Genomic DNA, 19,104 nt, shown 5'->3' with positions numbered 1-19,104 from the left:
AGCTGGGCGATTTTGCTTGGGAGTCCTGACTGAGCCTGATTATATGGAGCGGGGCAGATACCGGCGCTGGGGAGACTGACCGCAATGACTGCAGACAATGACTGTAATGCTCCGCAAACCATGGACTGTGTTTAGGCAGTAAAAACATAGAAGTTTGCACCGGCCCTGCTGCCCCCACACCGGTACCCGAAAATAAAAGTATTACAATGAGACGCTTCTATGCACTAACCAATCCGAATTCCCCCAGCACCCTCCTATCTCAGGTACCTCCCGTGCATGCACATCAACCCGGTAGCCCAGCTCTTACCTCCTGCTCTAAACTGCCAGCCAGAGGGGTGATAATCAGAGACGTCTCCTGCGACTGACCGGCACCTTGTACTTGTCACACGCGATCTGCGAGCAGCCGGTCCCTGATCTCCCATGCGAATATGCCCGGTTACCTCTGCTTGTAAGTCCCTGCAAGTGAAGCAGCTGAGCGATTGCGCTTGGACTGATTGGCGTGTGACAAGTACTGGAGCTGACCGGCACGTCAGGCAGTAAAAACATAGAAGTTTGCACCGGCCCTGCTGCCGAATGTTTTTTTTGGCTACTTCGACCATCGAATTGGCTACTTCGACCTTCGACTATGACTTTGAATCGAACGATTCAAACTAAAAATCGTTCGAATATTCGGCCATTCGATCGAAGAGAAGTACCGTCTCTTTAAAAAAAACTTCGACCCCCCTACTTCGCCACCTAAAACCTACCGAGGTGCAATGTTAGCCCATGGGGAAGGTCCCCATAGGCTTCCTAGCAATTTTTTGGTCGAAAAAAAATCGTTCGATCGATGGATTAAAATCCTTCGAATCGAACGATTCGAAGGATTTAATCATTCGATTTTTCATTCGATCGTACTATTTGCGGTAAATCCTTCGACTTCGATATTCGAAGTCTAAGGATTTACATTCGGCAGTCGAATAACGAGGGTTAATTAACCCTCGATATTCGACCATATGTAAATCTGCCCCCCATTGTGTAGATAATGCTGTGTAGCTGTAAATAGAAATATTGCCCTTTATTGGAAAACATGCCCGCTATTTTAAACTGTAGCCTCAATTTAGGTTTGCTAAAGAAAATAAAATGCTTAAAAATTAATTCCAGAAGCCGCATTCTATTGTTTCTACCTGTTCATCTGACGATTCAGCTCTACACATCTGTATTGAAAACAAACAAAATTTCCTGCGACCATTAAAGGGATTCACTGTACAATATAAAGTGTCATTTCAAAACCAGGAAGTGTATTTTTTTTTAGTTATATTGGTGTGTAGGCAGCCATATTAGGTTATTTTGCCTGGTCATGTGATTCCAGAGTCAGGATGAAGGGAGGGTTTCCCCCCAACTACATAATCTCATGTTTGTGCGGCAGCTGGGAAACTGACAATATGTCTAGCCCCATGTCAGATTTCAAAATTTAATATAAAAAAATCTCTTTGCTCATTTGAGAAATGTATTTCTGTGCAGAATTCTGCTGGAGCAGCACTATTAACTGATGCATGTTGAAAAAAACATGACCGTATCCCTTTAAGATCGTAATTGTAACATCTATGGCCATCTGAAGGGCCAGTTTCCTACACAATGTATGCTGTAGCACTGTTTCACTTTGTCTCCCTGTGTGTGCCTTAAATTTAAAAAGGTGTGTGCCCCCCTATTATACTAAAGCAAAATTTGATACCTCTGCATACAACCAGTAAACAAGTCTGAAACTACCAGCATACAATAGGCTACCAGTGGAAAATAATCAAATAATCAATTATATTTCTCTTAGTTAAATCCAGGGGCGTAACTACAGAGGAAGCAGACCCTGCGGCTGCAGGGGGGCCCAAGAGGCATAGGGGGCCCCATAAGGCTCTAATTAATTAGGAATTTTAATATATATTGTTAATACAGGGCAACCATTTGATATTTTGGGAGCCCTAAAATTATTTTGCTGTGGGGCCCAGTAACATCTAGTTACGCCACTGGTTAAATCCAAAGTTCTAATGATATTGAAAGTATAGTGGCACTACTGTCAAGCACACAATGAATAGCTGTGTGCACCAAATAAACAGTCTGCACTGGAGCAAGACTTTCAGGCATGACATGATGGCTCCTCTTTCCTCTGCTGATCAGAAATGAGGGAGTGGCAGAATTAACAAATTGACAAATTGATTTCTGTGTCAGTACTAGTTGAGTTGAGCACACCTATATATTTCTGAAAGTATCAATAGTTAATCATGCACAGGCAGTTTGTCAGTCTGTTTTTTCAACTAAAGAAGCCTAGGCTTGTTCTTAATTAAATGAGCATCACCCATTTGTTTAATTAGATCTATGTTTCTTATTTAGAGACTCACAGCAGATGGTTAATGGAGGAAGCAGATTAAAGGGGAATGATTGCGAAAATGAAAATTTAATAGAATCTTCAGCATACTGTAATAAGAAACTTTGTAAATATATCTGTATTCAAGCTAGGGATGCATCGAATCCAGGATTCGGTTCGGGATTCGGCCGTTTTCAGCAGGATTCGGATTCGGCCGAAACCTTCTGCCCAGCTGAACCGAATCCTAATTTGCATATGTAAATTAGGGGCGGGGAGGGAAATCTTGTGAATTTTGGTCACAAAACAAGGAAGTAAAAAATATTTTTGCATAGGCAAATTAGGGTTTCGATTTGGTTTGGTATTTGGCAGAATCTTTCGCAAAGGCTTCGGGGCTTCGGCCGAATCCAAAATAGTGGATTTGGTGCATCCCTACTTCATGCAGCAGTTGGGTGTCAGTCATTGACAGTTAGATCCAATATATCTTATAGGGGGGTTCCTTTCCTATTAGATGAATTATAGCTCACTCAAATAACTGATTCCAGTACAAACAAATCTAACAAAATAGCAGCCTTATGCACAAATTCTGCACGTAGAGAGACAGGATTTCTGGTGATTTTAATGGAGTGAGCTATAATACATCTTCTAGGCACCCCTGTAAGATATTTTTGATCTGTCAATGAATATCTGACACCCAACTGCTGCATGAAGACAAAATGAAGAGAAACAGATTTAAGAGAGGGATAGTGAAGATAAACTTAATTATTTCAGAAACAATACAGAATTTGTAATTGATTTTATTTAGAAAGTTTCATATTTCAGTATGCCGAAGCTTATATCAAATTTTCATTTTCGCGATAGTTCCCCTTTAATATATATGGGTTTAGTGGAGAAATGGTGCCTCTTGTGGACTACAACTTGACTCCATTCACTCATATACTGTTTTGGTGTCTGTATTGTTAACTCACCTGCTAGCAAATGGCAGGTGGCTAAAACGGTTTATTTTCTTGTCTTTCTGGGTATACGTGGGGGAACCATCCCAAAACTTTGAATGTTGTAAAGTAGCTTTTGACCATTTTTTCTTTTTGCATTGAGTGCACATTTTCCGAGCTTCAGATTACACACTGTTTCTGGTCATCTGGTTTACTACTTCCCCCTTAGTCTGGGGAGCAATGCATCCACACTGTTGTAGTGGGTTGCATGTTTGCAAGTTAAAATTTTGGCATGCATATGATAAATCTGGGGTGGTTCAGGTGAACAAACATCTTCAAAGTGTATGTCAACTTTTGGTTTAAATAAAGCTGTTTTGGGCTGTGGTAAAAGGGAAACTGTAGTATGAATTTCTCAGTTTGTACTGACTTTGTAAATGACATGTTAAGGCTTTAAGGTATTTTTACAGTTAATATTGCGCTGACCAATGAGCAAGGGAATGAACTCCTGTAAACTCTGAAGAAGGTGGGACAGATGTAGGGGGTTATTTACTAAACTCCGAATGGTGAAAATCCAAAAAAATCTTATTTTTGTAGTATAAAATTGGAATTTTTTAAAAAAAACAAGAATTGTTTGGAATTTTTTATAAAAAGTCTGAAAATCTGGCATCTCAGATCTGCCGAGGTTTGATATAAGTCAATGGGAGAAGTCTGAAAGATTTTTTTGATCTGTACTGGGTTTGGTGCGATAATTCTGGGTTTTCGGGCAAAAATCTGAAAAACAGCACTGGGTGGAAAATTCGTAAAATTCGTATTTTCAAGGTTTTTTCCCGCAAACAAAAAAATCGGGAAAGTATATTAATAAATAAGCCAGAAAAAAACAGTGCGGATTTGGTCTGAGTTTTTTCAGAAAATATTGAGATAAATTGATATTAAAAGGTGCAATGTGTGGAGAATAATTTTGCACTTAGCTCTGTTAACGCTCATGATAAGTGAGACCCTCAATTTTTATAATAACGTACAAATATATATGTCAAACAGAAGGCTTTGTAGAAGGGTACATTTTAGCCTGAATTGGTCACTGAAATTTCTGTGCCTATAATTCTCCTGGTATTTGACACAGCAGCTAATACCCTGGTCTATAGTCAGTCCTTTTTGCGGTTTAGGGTTGACTTTAACTATATTTCAGATTGTGCTGCTGGTTATGATCTCATTAAATCCTCTTAGGGCAGAGACACACGCTCAGATTCGGGGAGATAGTCGCCCGGCAATAAATCGCCTCTTTTTCGGGGAGACTAATCTCCCCGAACTGCCTCCCGCCGGCTAGAATGTAAATCGCCGGCGGGATGGCACTCGGAGAGCTTTGTTTTCTGATGTTGCCCGAAGTTTCCTTGTGAGGCAACCTTGGCCGTCTTCGGAAAACAAAGCGCACCAATTGCCATCCTGCCGGCGATTTACATTCTAGCCGACGGGAGGCAGTTCAGGGAGATTAGTCGCCCTAAAGAAGGGGAGATTTGTCGCTGGGCGACTAATCTCCCGAATCTGAGCGTGTCTCTGCCCTTAAAGGGGTTGTTCACATTCCAAACACACTTTCAGTTCAGTTGTTTTCAGGTTGTTGTTTTTTTACTGTTTTTACAAAATTCAAGTTTAAAGTTATGGTTTGTGCCTATATACAATGTTTGAGTCTGGCAGCTCAGTAATTCAGGTGCAGATTCTGAACTGTTACAAATCTGCAACATTTAGTTGATACATTTCTCAGCAGCATCTCTGGAGTATTAGCAACTATTGTATCAATTCTAACAGCTGCCTGTAATGAAACTCAGGGATCCTGGTCAGGAGGGACAAAGATAAGAAATGTATCCGCTAAATATATCAATTTAGAACAGTTACAGAGTTGGCGATCCCCCTCCTAGTGCTGCTTTAGAAAGGAGAAAAATTAGACTTTGCACTTCAATAATAGAAAAACCGTCCCACATTGGAAATAGAAAGTATTTGGAAAAAGTCTTTATTTCTGGTGAGCTATCTGAAACCAACTGAACTGAAAAAAGTGAACTGTGTGTTTGTGAGGCTAGCTATTATTAGCTTTGTTTCATGCTAACACAGCACCTTTACCTCTAAAATGAAAATGCAACTTTAAACCCCTCATGTGGTGTTCTCTGCAAGCTCTTATGTCACTCTCACTGCTGCAAACACAAATCAATTGACCCTGTGGTCTCCTCTCAGCTACTTACTACATCTCTCATAAAGTGCCCTGAAAATGAGCTGCAGCCAGTGAGTGAGGCTCAAATTACAAGCTATTCTTATCCTCTTGAAACTATAAAGAGCATAACATTACAAGCTCATAATGTATGCTCTGGCACATCTAACTCGATTATCCTAGAAACCTAGGAGATGCATAGTGAGTTAGATCATGCCTTTCAGTTCTTCTTTGGTACATTCGTTATTTGTTGTCACATAAAAGTGATAAAATAAGCAAAAATCCACAGTGTATTTTCCTTGCTAAAATTACAGTTTCAGAACACTAGAGGAAGCAATGTACATGCATTGGTTTTTAGGTTTTATTTTTAGTTCAGTCCGTTCATGAAGACACCCTTTAGCTCATGGTAAGATACCCTAATGGATATTCTCCTCAAATCCCACCTCCCTGAGCTTCAGGCAAAGGCAGAAGAACATCATTCCAGTGGTGAGTTTGTGAATGAGTTCAATGAAATTTGGCATGCCTTCCCAAAAATTACCTCTGTTAAAATGCACATATACAGATGGTCTGTGGGATCATTTCAAGACTAATAAATTTAAAGGGGTTGTTCACCCTCCAAACACTTTTTTCAGTTCAGTTACATAGTTACATAGTTACATGGTTACATAGTTAAATGCTGCTTTGCTGTCAACCTTCCTGCCGCCACCAGCAACCCTGCTACGTCCCTTCTATGTTCCCTCTGCTCCACCTCCTTCCTGCCGGGCAGTTGCGGCGTGCACACAGTCGCTCTGTAGCTGCTCTCTTCTGCGCCTGCAGCCTTTCCCTTATTTAGTATAACGTTTACACTCGCAAAAGCTGGCTACTCTTATGGTTTATCTTCAGGGACGCAGGCCCCATTGGGGATGCAGGGGCATGGACCCTGGTGCTGCTGCACCCCCAGTAGTTCTGCCATTGCATCTGGCAAGGATTGTTATGAACACTCAAAAAGGAAATTGATCACTTAACATTTATTGCCTCATTTTTAGTGATTCCCTCCCTGCAAGTGCATACACTTTAAAAAATGTGTTTTAAGGTAGCCATACACATAGAGATCCCCAAACGAGTGGATCTCTCCCCGATGTGCCCACACTGAGGCTGGCAATATCGAGTTGATCCGATTGAGGGCCCAACAATCGGATCATAATGTAGGCAATACTGGCGGTCGGATCGCGGGAGCGCATCAATGAACAGATGCGGCCACGATCCGCCGGGATTTTTAACCCTGCCGGACTGACATTTGCCCAAATTTCGGGCAGATATCGATTGGGGAATCCCATTGGAGGGCCCCACACTTGGGCCGATAAGCTGCCGACTCGGTCTGTCCAGCATAAGTCAGAAGTACAAAAGTGTGTGTGTATACACAAAAGGCTAACGGGGGGGATGTAATACAAGTCAGTAACGGAAAAACTATTCGCACTGCAAAAAGTTATGCCTTTGCGTGAACAAATTTTGCTTTGCGCAAATTTAATATAACTTTTGTGAACCCGGAAACTGTTTAGCGACCACTTCCAACAGTGGAAGACCGTTTGCGAATGTTATAGTTTGCGCCAATGCGCAATGTAATAAAACTCCTTACTGAAAAAGTTATGTTTGCTCCAAAAAATTACGACACCTTCAAGCAATTCTTAAGAGTGCGCAATTAAAATTTGCAATGCGCAATTAAAAATCGCAATGTAATAGTTTAAGGAAAAATATTACATTGCGAGGTATGGATTTTTATTCTTATTGGTGCGAATTGTTTTTCTTTGCTACTTTTATTACATTCCCCCGTAAGAGTGCTCGCCAAAAGGTTAGCTTTTTGCTCCAATAAACACCAGAATTTTTGCATTAAGTCCTGTGAGTGCGATCCTCTGTCTACATTATACCGTATTTTCTGGCTATAATACACATACATATCACTATAGTGTTGAGCAGAAAAACGATACATTAAAGGAAAAATTGGAAAAAATACTTTAATAGAATCTAACTATTTACAACTATTTTAAAGATGAGGCAGGGGATCTATGTCCTGTAGAGCTTAAAATTTAAGTGAGGGAATAACTTAACGGCACAAATAGGAGGGTAATAATCACTTTAATAATAAATTATTACCTTGTAGATGATGGTAACTAAGTTTCATACATGAATATTAATCCTCGTGAATTTTTGTTTTTTAGTAGATTTAAACCCCAGGTCCCAAGCTTTCCAGATAATAAATCCCATACCTTTATTGATTTCTGCAGTAACCCACTGTACTGACATCACCAATGGAAAAAGAAAATTAAAATTCCAATTCCTTCTGGCTGCTTTCCCATGCTGTGTGGGAGAGGTTACCAGTCTCATACCTCTATGGTGTAGAATGGCAGGCAATCATATAGGAAACTAAAATATTCCCTACTGTTATTGCCTACCTAAATCCTATTGTGCTACTGGGGGGGGACCATTAAACATGGCTCATGAGGAAACTTCGGGCGACTTCGGAAAATGAAGCGCCGCACGTGAATTGCCGTATACGATTTTCATTTTGGCTGGCGGAGGGCAGGGGGAAGGAAGTTCGGGGGCGACTAATCTCCCCGAATATGCTCGTGTGGACTGACCCTTACAATCAGGGACCTGGGATGATCAATAAACATCATTATGTGCCTTAACTCACTAACTCACCTCTGTTCTTAATGTAAAGACAGAGAAGTTTAAAGGCTGATGTAGTTTTTATATGAGATTGACACCACAAATTGCAATCTATTAAAGCCTGACAGAGAACATTTCTGGTTCAAAGCCGATTTTATCTTTTTAAAACACAGTTTTTATGCCAGAATTGTACTCCCTGCTGCTCTACATAAAACCTACTATTCATTATGCAGCATTATAGCTATGTGTGAGTTTACAGGGCATTTATCAAGGGTCGAATTTCGATGTAATGGGAGGTTTTTTTGAACTTCCATAACTTCAAATTTGAAGAAAAATAGACCAATCGAATTTTATTTAAAAAAAAAAATCAAAGTTTTTAACTTAGGGTGAATAGGCTGTATTCAAATCGAAGTTTTAGCGCATTAGATCAAATTCGAATCGAAGGATTTGCCCCAAAAAACTTTTTTCAAAGACCACCAAATGACTCCAAATTGGTTCTAGGAGGTCCCCCATAGGCTAAAACAGCTATTCGGCAGGTTTTAGATGGCGAATGGTCGAAGACAGTACTTGATACATTTTGATATTTGAATAGTCAAATTTTTTTTCAAAGTCGAATCGAATTTTGGCCTATTCGATAATACACAAAAATACTTGATTCAAATTTTCACTTCGACTCTTGATAAATCTGTCCCTAAGTGTCTGCGTATAGTGTATAAATTCACTGTGTTTGCTGCTAGAGTTGAACGCCCTAGCTTTTTAAATGTTAAGGAAGAAGCAGGGAACAAGTAAATCATTATGAACTGTTCTAACCACTATAAGCTGGCACAGTGGGTATTTTTGTGCGAGACACATTTTTTTCCTTCTTGGTAGAAAAAGTGTTGAAATGACACACCCTATTCTTATTATTATGTACCCAGGCAATATGCTTCCTGTACAGGTTTTACCTGTTAATCAGGTCTACTAGACATTGCTTGGCTATCCTTTTTGATATTCTTTATCAGAGCCTGGGGCTGCACAACCACAGGCTGGGCAAGATTATGCCAAACATCAGAATTTTTTTTGCAGCATTGTGTATCCCCATGTTGTATAGGAAAATTCTGCAGATGAGCTGCTATATAGTGATACAGGAAGTAATACAGGGGGTAGGAAGGGAAAATCATTTTCTTCTTCCTTGTTTTCTGACAAAAAGTCACGCAATTTCCTGCCCGCCCCTAATTTGCATATACAATTTAGGATTCGGATTCGGTTCGGCCGGGCAGAAGGATTCGGCCGAATCCTGCTGAAAAAGGCCGAATCCCAAACCGAATCCTGGATTCGGTGCATCCCTAATATATAAGTCAGCATAAGGATGTGTGCAGATATATGTGCAGAGGTTTGTTTGGAGGTGCTAAATACCTCCCAACTGTCCAGTTTTTAGAGGGACAGTCCCTCTTTTGACAGCTCAACTTGCAGTCCCTCATTTGTACTAAAAAGTCCAATTTTTCTCACTACTGAACAGCCAGAAAAAGAAACAATTGGCTTTTGGCAGAGAGCCCAGAACAGCCACAGAAGCTGATAAGATACTTTTGTAACAATTTCAAGATAAGCAAATAAGTAATTATAACAATATTAGATAACAGGTCCCTTGGGAAAAGTTAGACTCACAGCTTAAAGGGCAACTCACCTTCATTAGCAAAACTGTAATAACTGAAAAAAACTACAGAAATATATTCAAACTTTCATAACCTGCCAAATTTTATAAAATGAACATGGTAATTAGGGGTGTGGTCACCAAATTTTAGGCGCACCAAATTTTTTAGCCCTCTTTTTGTTTCCAAAATGTTGGGAAGTATACTAAACTTGATGGACTTTTTTCAACCCAATTTAACTGTGTAACTCTGTAATCCTTCTGGTAATAATAGTGCAAGGAATCTCTCTGGGTGCAACAGTAAACAGAGAGGAAAATTGGCCCTGGCCCTAAATTTATGAACATGGTTTTAGGGCTTTGTAACGTGAAGATTAGCTCTGTGCCCATTGGAATTGAAACTGGAATGGAATTAAAAGGTTGTTGCTTTTTAAATCAGGGAAATCAACATGTGCTTTGACAATTGTGCTTGTCTGAACAAATTTGGGAAGGATTAAATGATTGCAGTCTGCTCATAATGCAGAAATGTGTTTCTTAATTGACTTGATATAATTAAGGCATATAATATAATTTAGAGCTTTTCATTTTGTTGTGTCAATTTACAAGACTGCTTTATCGTCTGAAAGAATAACGCCATTTTCTCACTGAGGCAAGTGGGTGGCACATCTAGGAATAGTATAGATAAACTGGTATTCCACAGGGCAAATTCCCTAACCGGCCAAAATTCACCAGTGACGGCTTCACAGCCATCACAACACTTCGGCAGGCGTAAATTCACTAGGACAACGCTAATTCACTAAAGTGCGAAGTTGCGTCCAGGGCACCGAACGATGAATTTTCACTAGCGTCAATTCGGCAACCAAAGGGAAGATGTGCTAGCGTTGCATATGGCGGAAATGATAATGGACTTATATGTTGCAGCAAATACATTACACAAGTCCAGGGAACCTTAATAAATAAAATAGAGTTGGTATAATGCCCTACACATGAGCCCACTGTATAGTTTATGTTCTATATGTTAGAAAATGGAGGGGGGAACCCGGTTACCCAAAACAAAATTTTACGGACCTTTGCAGGCTATCGCTCAGAAAAAAGGAAAAGACGCCATAGTTTTTTGGGACTCGAAAAATGTTGCACTAAATTTTTGTTCTGAGCTGGCGAAGAAGGCAAGTCTGGCGAATGAGGTAACATTCAGTAAAATCCGCATCTTCGTGAATTTGCGGAGTTACGTCCGTTCACCAGAGTGAAAATTCGCCTGAAGTTAAGAGTGCGAAGCAACACTAGCGCCTATCTCCTTCGCTAGCGAAGTGACACCTGCGCCCGTTAGGAAATCGGAGAAGTTCCAAAATGACGTCATGCTGGCTAATTTTCGCTAGGGTTAGTCACTTCGCCCCTTTAGGGAATCTGTCCCCAAGTGTTGCTTGCCATGTCTGGACTGGGATTCAAACTAAGCTCTTTGCAAATGTGGCGTATTATGTTAGATTACTGTTATAAATAAAATATTCCTAATGTGTCCTGAAACAGTACCGTTTTTTTATGTTATGAGAAAATTGTGGCAGAAGGGCTCTAGGCATCACTGATAATTGACATGTCCCAACACCACATATATTGCCTTTGTTTTAGATGTGTTAGTTCAATCTAAAATGTTGTTGACATTACAGAAAGAAAAAGGAGAGTTTGTTTGGGGCATATTTGAATTTGTCAGCCCTGGACAGGAAGAATGCAGCAGGGGTGTGCCTGCATAGCTAAGACTTTCTCTTCTGATAACCAAATCTGCCCAGCTCCCTCCTCATTCTTTTTGGTTTCCCATTCATCAGCTGTACACTGTTTCGTTTTCTCTGCTCAGAAACATAAAGAAACCAAGAAGCAGCTGACTTATTTATCATCTCATTGTGGAACTTGTGCCATGGATACAAATATGCAGCTCTTCCAGTTTTGTAAATGTAACTGTATTTACTGTGCTGTCATCTTTCAGTTGTGATCTATATAGAGCTTAGTAGTTGGTACCCTCCACTGGTATTTTTTAATGCTCCATGAAAGTATTCTTAAACAGGCAATTTACACATATAGAGACCTTTTCTTTTAAATTAACAGAATTTGTTTTAAAATTATATACTGTCAATTTAAAGGAGAAGTAAACCCATTATTAAAAAACCCCTACCCTACATAGACCCCCCACCCTCCTCCCCCCAGCGGGTGCCATCTTCTTCTTCGGTCTTCATCGGGTCTTTTTCTGGCGCTTCAGCAATTTTCGGGACTTTCGGAGCATGCGCAGTTGGCAAAAACCCGAAGAGTGCTCCAACTGCGCATGCCCCTAAGTTTTTACTTACCCCTCGGTGCAGATTCACAACATCGGAATGCATCCGATTCCATGAATCTGCACCGAGGGTAAAGTAAAAAGTTAGGGGCATTTGCCCGGGGTAGCGGTAGACTGGGCGGAGGGGGGTTTATGTAGGGTTGCGGGGGTAGGGTTTTTTAAATAATAATACATAATTTCTTTATTCTTATTATAAAGCACTAAGAGGTGATTTGTTTTTCTTCTTGAGCTACCACACCTGCCTCCCACAATAGTCAGGAGAACTTTTTAAAATATAAAAATTGGGCTCTGTATAAACAAGCCGATTCCTTCCCACAGCTGCATGCTATGTCTCGGGTTAACAGACAAGGAGGAGTGTGTTATGCAGAGGATTTACCTGAAAGGGATAAATTGATTTACTGCCTTTGCTTACTCCTCTTATTGTGCATTCTCCTCCTCTCATTGATGTTTTGGTATATGCCTTCACCACAAGCTCATCATTAAAGGGATTATTTTTCTCCAGTGAATTTTGTAACACCTAGAAACATTCCTTGATGATCTCATCATGACTCCATTTGAGTTTAACATCTCTGAAACTGATTTCAGAATAACTGCTCATCTGAGGTCTGTAACATGTATCAGTATTTTTATTTGTTAGAAGGATACTGTCATGGGAGAAATGTTTTTTTCAAAATGAATCAGTTAATAGTGCTGCTCCAGCAGAATTCTGCGCTTAAATCCATTTCTCAAACGAGCTAACAGATTTTTATATATTTAATTTTGAAATCTGACATGGGGCTAGACATTTTGTCAGTTTTCCAACTGCCCCAAGTCATGTGACTTTTGCTCTGATAAAGTTCAGTTACTCGTTATTGCTGAACTGCAAGTTGGAGTGATATCACCCCCTCCCTTTCCTCCCCAGCAGCCCATGTGCAGAAAAATGGGAAAGTAACCAGATAGCAGCTCCCTAACACAAGATAACAACTGCCTGGTAGATATAAGAACAGCACTCAATAGTAAAAGCCAAGTCTCACTGCGTCAGATTCAGTTACTTGAGTAGGAGAAACAACAGCCTGCCAGAAAGCAGTTCCATCCTGAAGTGCTGGTTCTTTCTGAAAGCACATGACCAGGCAAATGACCTGAGATGCACCTACACACCAATATTACAACTAAAAATATACACTTGCTGGTTCAGGAATTAAATTGTATATTGTAGAGTGAATTATTTGCAGTGTAAACAGTGTAATTTAGAAATAAAAAAAATCATAAAAATCATGACAGAATCCCTTTAAAGGGCAACTATAGCAAAAATGAAACTTTAATATAAGCTTCCTCGTACTGAAGCAAGAAACTTTCTAAATACAAACGATTAAAAACTCTGTACTGTTTCTGAATTAATCAAGTTTATATTCACTATTCCTCTCTCAGCTTCTGTTTCTCTTCATTCTTTCTTCATGCAGCAGTTGGGTGTCAGATGAATGATCCAATATCTTAAAGGGGGGGGGGGGTGGCTCCTATTTGGATATATTGCAGGAATCTCCATTCTGAAAGGAAGATACACTATGTTTGGGCTATATAAATACAGGTAGGCACAGATTTGCGGTGAGGCTACAAAGGCCATGCTAGGGAGGCATAAATTAAGGAGCAGCTGCTGCCCATACACGGTTGATTTGTTTGATTCCGGAGCACTTACAACTAGGTGCAAGTGCTTGCTTTGGTACAAAGGAAGGGTGGTTGTGAGCACGACCCTTTGGAGGGAGGGGGCGATGGAAGACCCTGGGTGCCCTGAGGGCAAATGCAGCACTGAATCCAGGTACAGGATCTCTTATTCAGAAACCCATTATCCAGAAAAGTGCAAACCACAGGAAAACCGTCTTCCATAGTCTCCAAATAATTGTAATTTTTATAAATGATTTCCTTTTTCCTCTGTAATAACCGTATGTTTTACTGGATTATATCTAGGATATAATAGATTCTTATCGAAGGCAAAATAATCAATAATGCTTAAATTATATTTTAGTCGACATCGAGCATCAGAGCATTCTGGATAGCTATAAAAAAGTAGGCCAACAACATATTCCAGAAGAAATATGTTTTCACAGATTTAGTACATTTTGCTCTTTTGCTCTATTGTCAGTTGAGAGAAAAAGGTGTAAGTGTTTGGTTTGTTGGAAATTTGAAAAGTTATCATTTTTATGAGAAACGTTACCACAATGTCAGACTAAGCAGTATTTTACTCTAGGTTGACTGATTTAAAACCTAGTGACAATTCTGATTGGAATGACTAACCAACGTGCATTGAGCAGGAATGGCACATTTTTACCAATCTGAAAAATGAAACAGGTTTTACTATTACATTGGTAATCCTGCTATAAACAGAGCCATTGAATCAAATTGCAACTTTTAACAAATATGATCTAATGCTAATTTCATGCAGGTACTACATTCAAGTCCATTGAATACCTTTAACTGCTTATGATTTATATCCTTAAAACAGACTATTTTTCTATAATTTATTTCGGGCTTATTTTTGCTATTCTGTAATGTTACAGGTCCTGCAACAAGTGCACCCCACTCTTTCTGCTAAAGAAGATTCATTGTACTACGTTGAGGTTTTGATCCTCCAGCTCCTAAATAAACTATGCATTGCACAGCCAAGGACTGTTCAGGACGTAGAGGTAAGCCATTAATATGATTGCTCGTATGAAACTAAACCATTCCTGCTGCACTCTGCTAGACATGGTCTGCCATTGTGGATTTTCATGTAAAGGAACAGTAACAACAACAAATGAAAGTGTTTTAAAGGAATGTCAATATAATATACTGTTGCTCTGCACTGGTAAGGTCACACCTGGAGATTCGGGGGAAATTTAGTCGCCCAGCGACTAATCGCCTTTCTTTTGGGGCGACTAATCTCCCCGAATGGCTTCCCACTGTCTTCCGTCTGCTAGAATGAGAAATCGCCTGTGGCATGGCACTCACAGCACTTCATTTTCCGAAGTCGCCCCTAGTTGCCTCACGAGGAAACTTCAGGAGACTTCGGAAAACGAAGCATCGCGAGTGCCATCCCGCAGGGGATTTCTCATTCTGGCAGGCAGAAAACAGGGGGAAGCTGTTTGGGGAGATTAGTCGCCCCAAAGAAGAGGCGATTAGTTGCCAGGTGACTAAATCTCCCCGAATCTCCAGGTGTGACCTTGAAAGTGGCTACACAGCAGCTTGTTTATATAAACTATAGTAGAGTTTCTGTAGCAAACTCATAACTTTTACCAGTGCAGAGTCCAACCCTGTTTAGCAATATATTTATAGATCACATCCACTGCTACCCCAGTGTCTAAGTTTCTGTTCACCTTCTCATAGAAGGCAATTACATTTGTTCTTCATACTGTAAATCTCTCACCTGAAAATTAACTCTAAATGGGGGATCTAAACACAAAGCATTTGTAAAGGCTAGACTTTACTGCTGGACTGCTGCCAAGGCCTGCATTTCACTCTTGGCAGGAAGCATTGTCTCACTTTGGCTGAAGGCCGCAAAATATGGCGAATAATTGAATGGTAATAGTATCTATTCTAGGAATCATTTGTGGTCTTATTTTTGTTTTTCCAAATGCCTAGAGGTTGGAGACTGGGTTTATATAGCTTGATACACCATAGAATTGGCGCTTGTCTCTATACTTAATCTTGCCACATTAGAGATGCCTCCCCCTTACTAAACAGTAGAAATCATTCTATTCTATGACATTGCTGTATGCTATGTCTCTTCTTTGAAAGCTGTCTGACTTGTAGCCTTACTGGCAGCAGCTTGTCTGTGTATATTGATCCAGAGAAGCAATGACACAAGAATGTGTAATTTGCCATTTCAGGCACACAAGCAGAAAAAGTACTTTCTGAGCCCAGTCTGATTTTTCTTTTTACTGAAAACTTTGTATAACAAAATCACCTCCTTGGCAGCTGCATTGCTCTGAGAGTGTTTCCTTGAGAGATCCCTGTTATGGACCTGAATGGATTTGTAATCCTAAAGTCTACTTTACCTCAATGACCTCACTGATTCCCATTCAAGGCAAATTGAACTGCTGATGTTCTATGAACTTTAGAGTATGCTGCATCTTTGGTCTGGCCAGGGGCTCTGTGCCAGTGAGGTGAGATGAGATATTCGACCATGGTCCCTAAAAAGCCACTCCTGGTAACTTAAAGAGCTAAGCAATGCGGTCCTCCCTCTACCCAATTTGATGCGAAAAGTTTGGGGTGTTGGTGGTCACTGGGGGGCAGCATCGACTTGGCTGCCTCAGGGCAACATAAGGGCCTGAAACAGCCCTGGTGTCTGGCTGAGCAAAAAATATTATTGTGTGAACTTCACTTAATAGTATTATTTGTACCTGCCCCCCCAAAAAATGCCCAAAACCAGCTATGTATAAACATAATAGAAAGGGCGTGACCTGACCGCTATAGTGACCTGTGTGCCATGCAACTGGGAGCACCATCCAAGGGGTTGGAGAGCAACATGTTGCTCACGAGCCACTGGTTGGGGGTCACTGAATTCTGAACTCTCTCTAATTTTGGTGAGATCAAAATTCCAGACTAACCACAGATCTTTATCTGATGGCATTAAACAAAAAGCTAAATAACTGAAAATCTATAAATAAAAAAAAAAAGACCTGTTGCAAATTGTCTCAGAATGTCAATGTCTACAGCACACTAAAAGTTATTTTAAAGATGAACTACCCATTTAATAAGCTTAGATATTCCATACCTTCACCAAACCCTGTAGTAAATGGTTTCCAGCCCTTATGCTTTATGTGTTTTAACCTAATCTAATGGTTTCTCTACTTCTTTCATAACATTTGTCGCCCAGGAGCGCGTCCAGAAGACCTTTCCACATCCAATTGACAAATGGGCCATTGCAGATGCTCAGTCTGCGATAGAAAAACGCAAACGAAGGAATCCGCTGCTTCTGCCGGTTGATAAAATACATCCCTTACTGAAGGTAAACAAATAATCATTTTTACTCAACTGGTAGTGTTACACTGATTATAGATTAACATTATGGCTATCACCACTCTTTTTGACTGAAAATAATGGAAAAATCCATGTTTTTTTTTAAACTGGTGCTGTGCCACATTCCCTTGAATAAAAAGGGACAGTTTCTATTGCTTCTCTGTTGGCTAAAGAGGGGTTGTCATGTTTCCTCACAGTTCCAGTTTAAATGCAAACACAGTCATAAAGTGCCAATGATCCTGATGCAATTGCGGTCCATGCATTAAAAGCACATGCAGTTATTCTTGTGCCTCAACACCATTTGGACACAATGGTGGGGGTGTTCGAATATCATTATTTATGAAGCTGGCAGCAAAGAGGCCTGAACTGCACAAGTTTGTTGTGTCAATTGATGTCTTCCACTGTAGCACTTGGGTTCCTCTGTGTAAGCAGCGCCAAGCACAACTATGAGAGAGTGCAAGAAGGGACTTTTGATGCAGGTACCATGATACAGTAAATGCCATTTTTGGGCAAACTTAGCCAGAGTGCAAGTGTCAGGCACTTATAGATGATGCCTAAAGTAGGGATGCACCGAATCCACTTTTTTGGCTTCGGCCGAACCACCTAATCCTTTGCAAAAGATTCGGCTGAATACCGAACCGAATTCGAACCCTAATTTGCATATGCAAATTAGGGGTGGGAAGGGGAAAACATTTTTTACTTCCTTGTTTTGTGACAAAAAGTCACGTGATTTGCATATGCAAATTAGGATTTGGTTCTGCCAGGCAGAAGGATTCGGCCGAATCCGAATCCTGCTTAAAAAGGCCGAATCCCAAACCGAATCCTGGATCCGGTGCATCCCTAGCCTAAAGCTGGCCATAGATGCAAGGATGTTTGAATCCTCGAACGATCGGACTTATCAGACTTCCCCATCTCCCGACCTGCCACTAACCTTTCAGATCAAATAAAGTAGAAAAAGAACAGATCAGACGATGTTCTGCCCCTACAGCAATCGTACAAAAGTTATGTCCGACTGAAAATCGTACGATCGGCAATACATGCAGAGATATTATCGGCAGCCGACAGAAATTTTCTAACCTGTCCGATCGACTGAACGACCGATTGGCATGGCACGACAGATGTTGGGACACTCCACCCACGATCCGAAAATCACATGAATCAAGGATTCGTACGATCGGATCTTTTCTTCTATGGCCAGCTTTAGGCTTATAAGTTACATGACTTGGTCCCCTGCCTGTAAATGACTCTGAAGACTTAGAGGCCCATTTATCAAAATCTGATTTTTTTTTTTTTCTCAATATTTTCTGAAAACAACTCCGACCAAATCCGTATGGGTTTTTTCCCCTATTTATTGATACACTTTTCCGAAAATTTTGTTTGCGGGGAAAAAAACAGAAAAATTTGTGGAAAAAAAAATGTAAACAAATTTTTCGTATTTTCCCCCTGAAAACTCTGATTTTTTTTCCTATTTTTTCCCAGAAGACCACGAAATCTTTGAAATATTGTACAAAACCCAGCACAGATCAAAAAAACTTTGGGACTTCTCCCATTGACGTATATGCAACTTCGGTAGCTCGATGCCAGATTTTCGGATTCAGACGTTTTCCATCCTCGGGGTATAATAAATCCCGATTTTTTTTATACTAAAAAAAATAAAAAAAGATTCTATTTTTTGGATTTGGAGTTTAGTAAATAAACCCCGTTAATGTCTCATGCCCTTCAAGGTATTTGAGAAGTGATGCTGGGCTTCATAATTCCCTATAGACGGCGAATCAATTCCCTCCAGTTGGTTGCCTTGCTATTTTATTAAGATTGACCAGTGAATACTCTAATAAATACATTATTAATCACCACCATCAAGTGATTCTTTTTCAGAAAAACTTTATTCGTGGCATGGGTTATTCCATATATGAAGATTATTTTTAATCTGCCTATTGTACTTATTCATTCAAGTGGAACATGCCTCGCTGGTTTCCCTGACAAGTGCATGTGAAATCTCACCTATATACTTTAAAGTTAAACAGTAACAGCAAAAAATGAAAATGTTTTAAAGTAATGAAAATACAATGTACTTTTGCCCTGCACTGG

The 19,104-nt window shown here is 40.1% G+C and overlaps 1 protein-coding gene across 1 annotated transcript in view; it reads left to right on the top strand.

Moving 5' to 3' along the window:
* The window catches only part of sos2.S (SOS Ras/Rho guanine nucleotide exchange factor 2 S homeolog), a 54,288-nt gene that overhangs the window by 9,958 nt on the left and 25,226 nt on the right, over positions 1-19,104 (top strand). The window contains exons 2-3 of the mRNA XM_018232368.2: positions 14,577-14,702; positions 16,874-17,005. Coding sequence (XP_018087857.1) covers positions 14,577-14,702; positions 16,874-17,005 — 258 coding nt within the window. The remainder of the gene's footprint in view (positions 1-14,576; positions 14,703-16,873; positions 17,006-19,104) is intronic.

This window comes from Xenopus laevis, chromosome 8S (genome assembly GCF_017654675.1).
Source record: "Xenopus laevis strain J_2021 chromosome 8S, Xenopus_laevis_v10.1, whole genome shotgun sequence".
In the NCBI taxonomy this organism is placed as follows: Eukaryota; Metazoa; Chordata; class Amphibia; order Anura; family Pipidae; genus Xenopus; species Xenopus laevis.
Note: the sequence above shows the minus strand (reverse complement) of the source record. Positions and strands in the feature narration are given on the sequence as shown.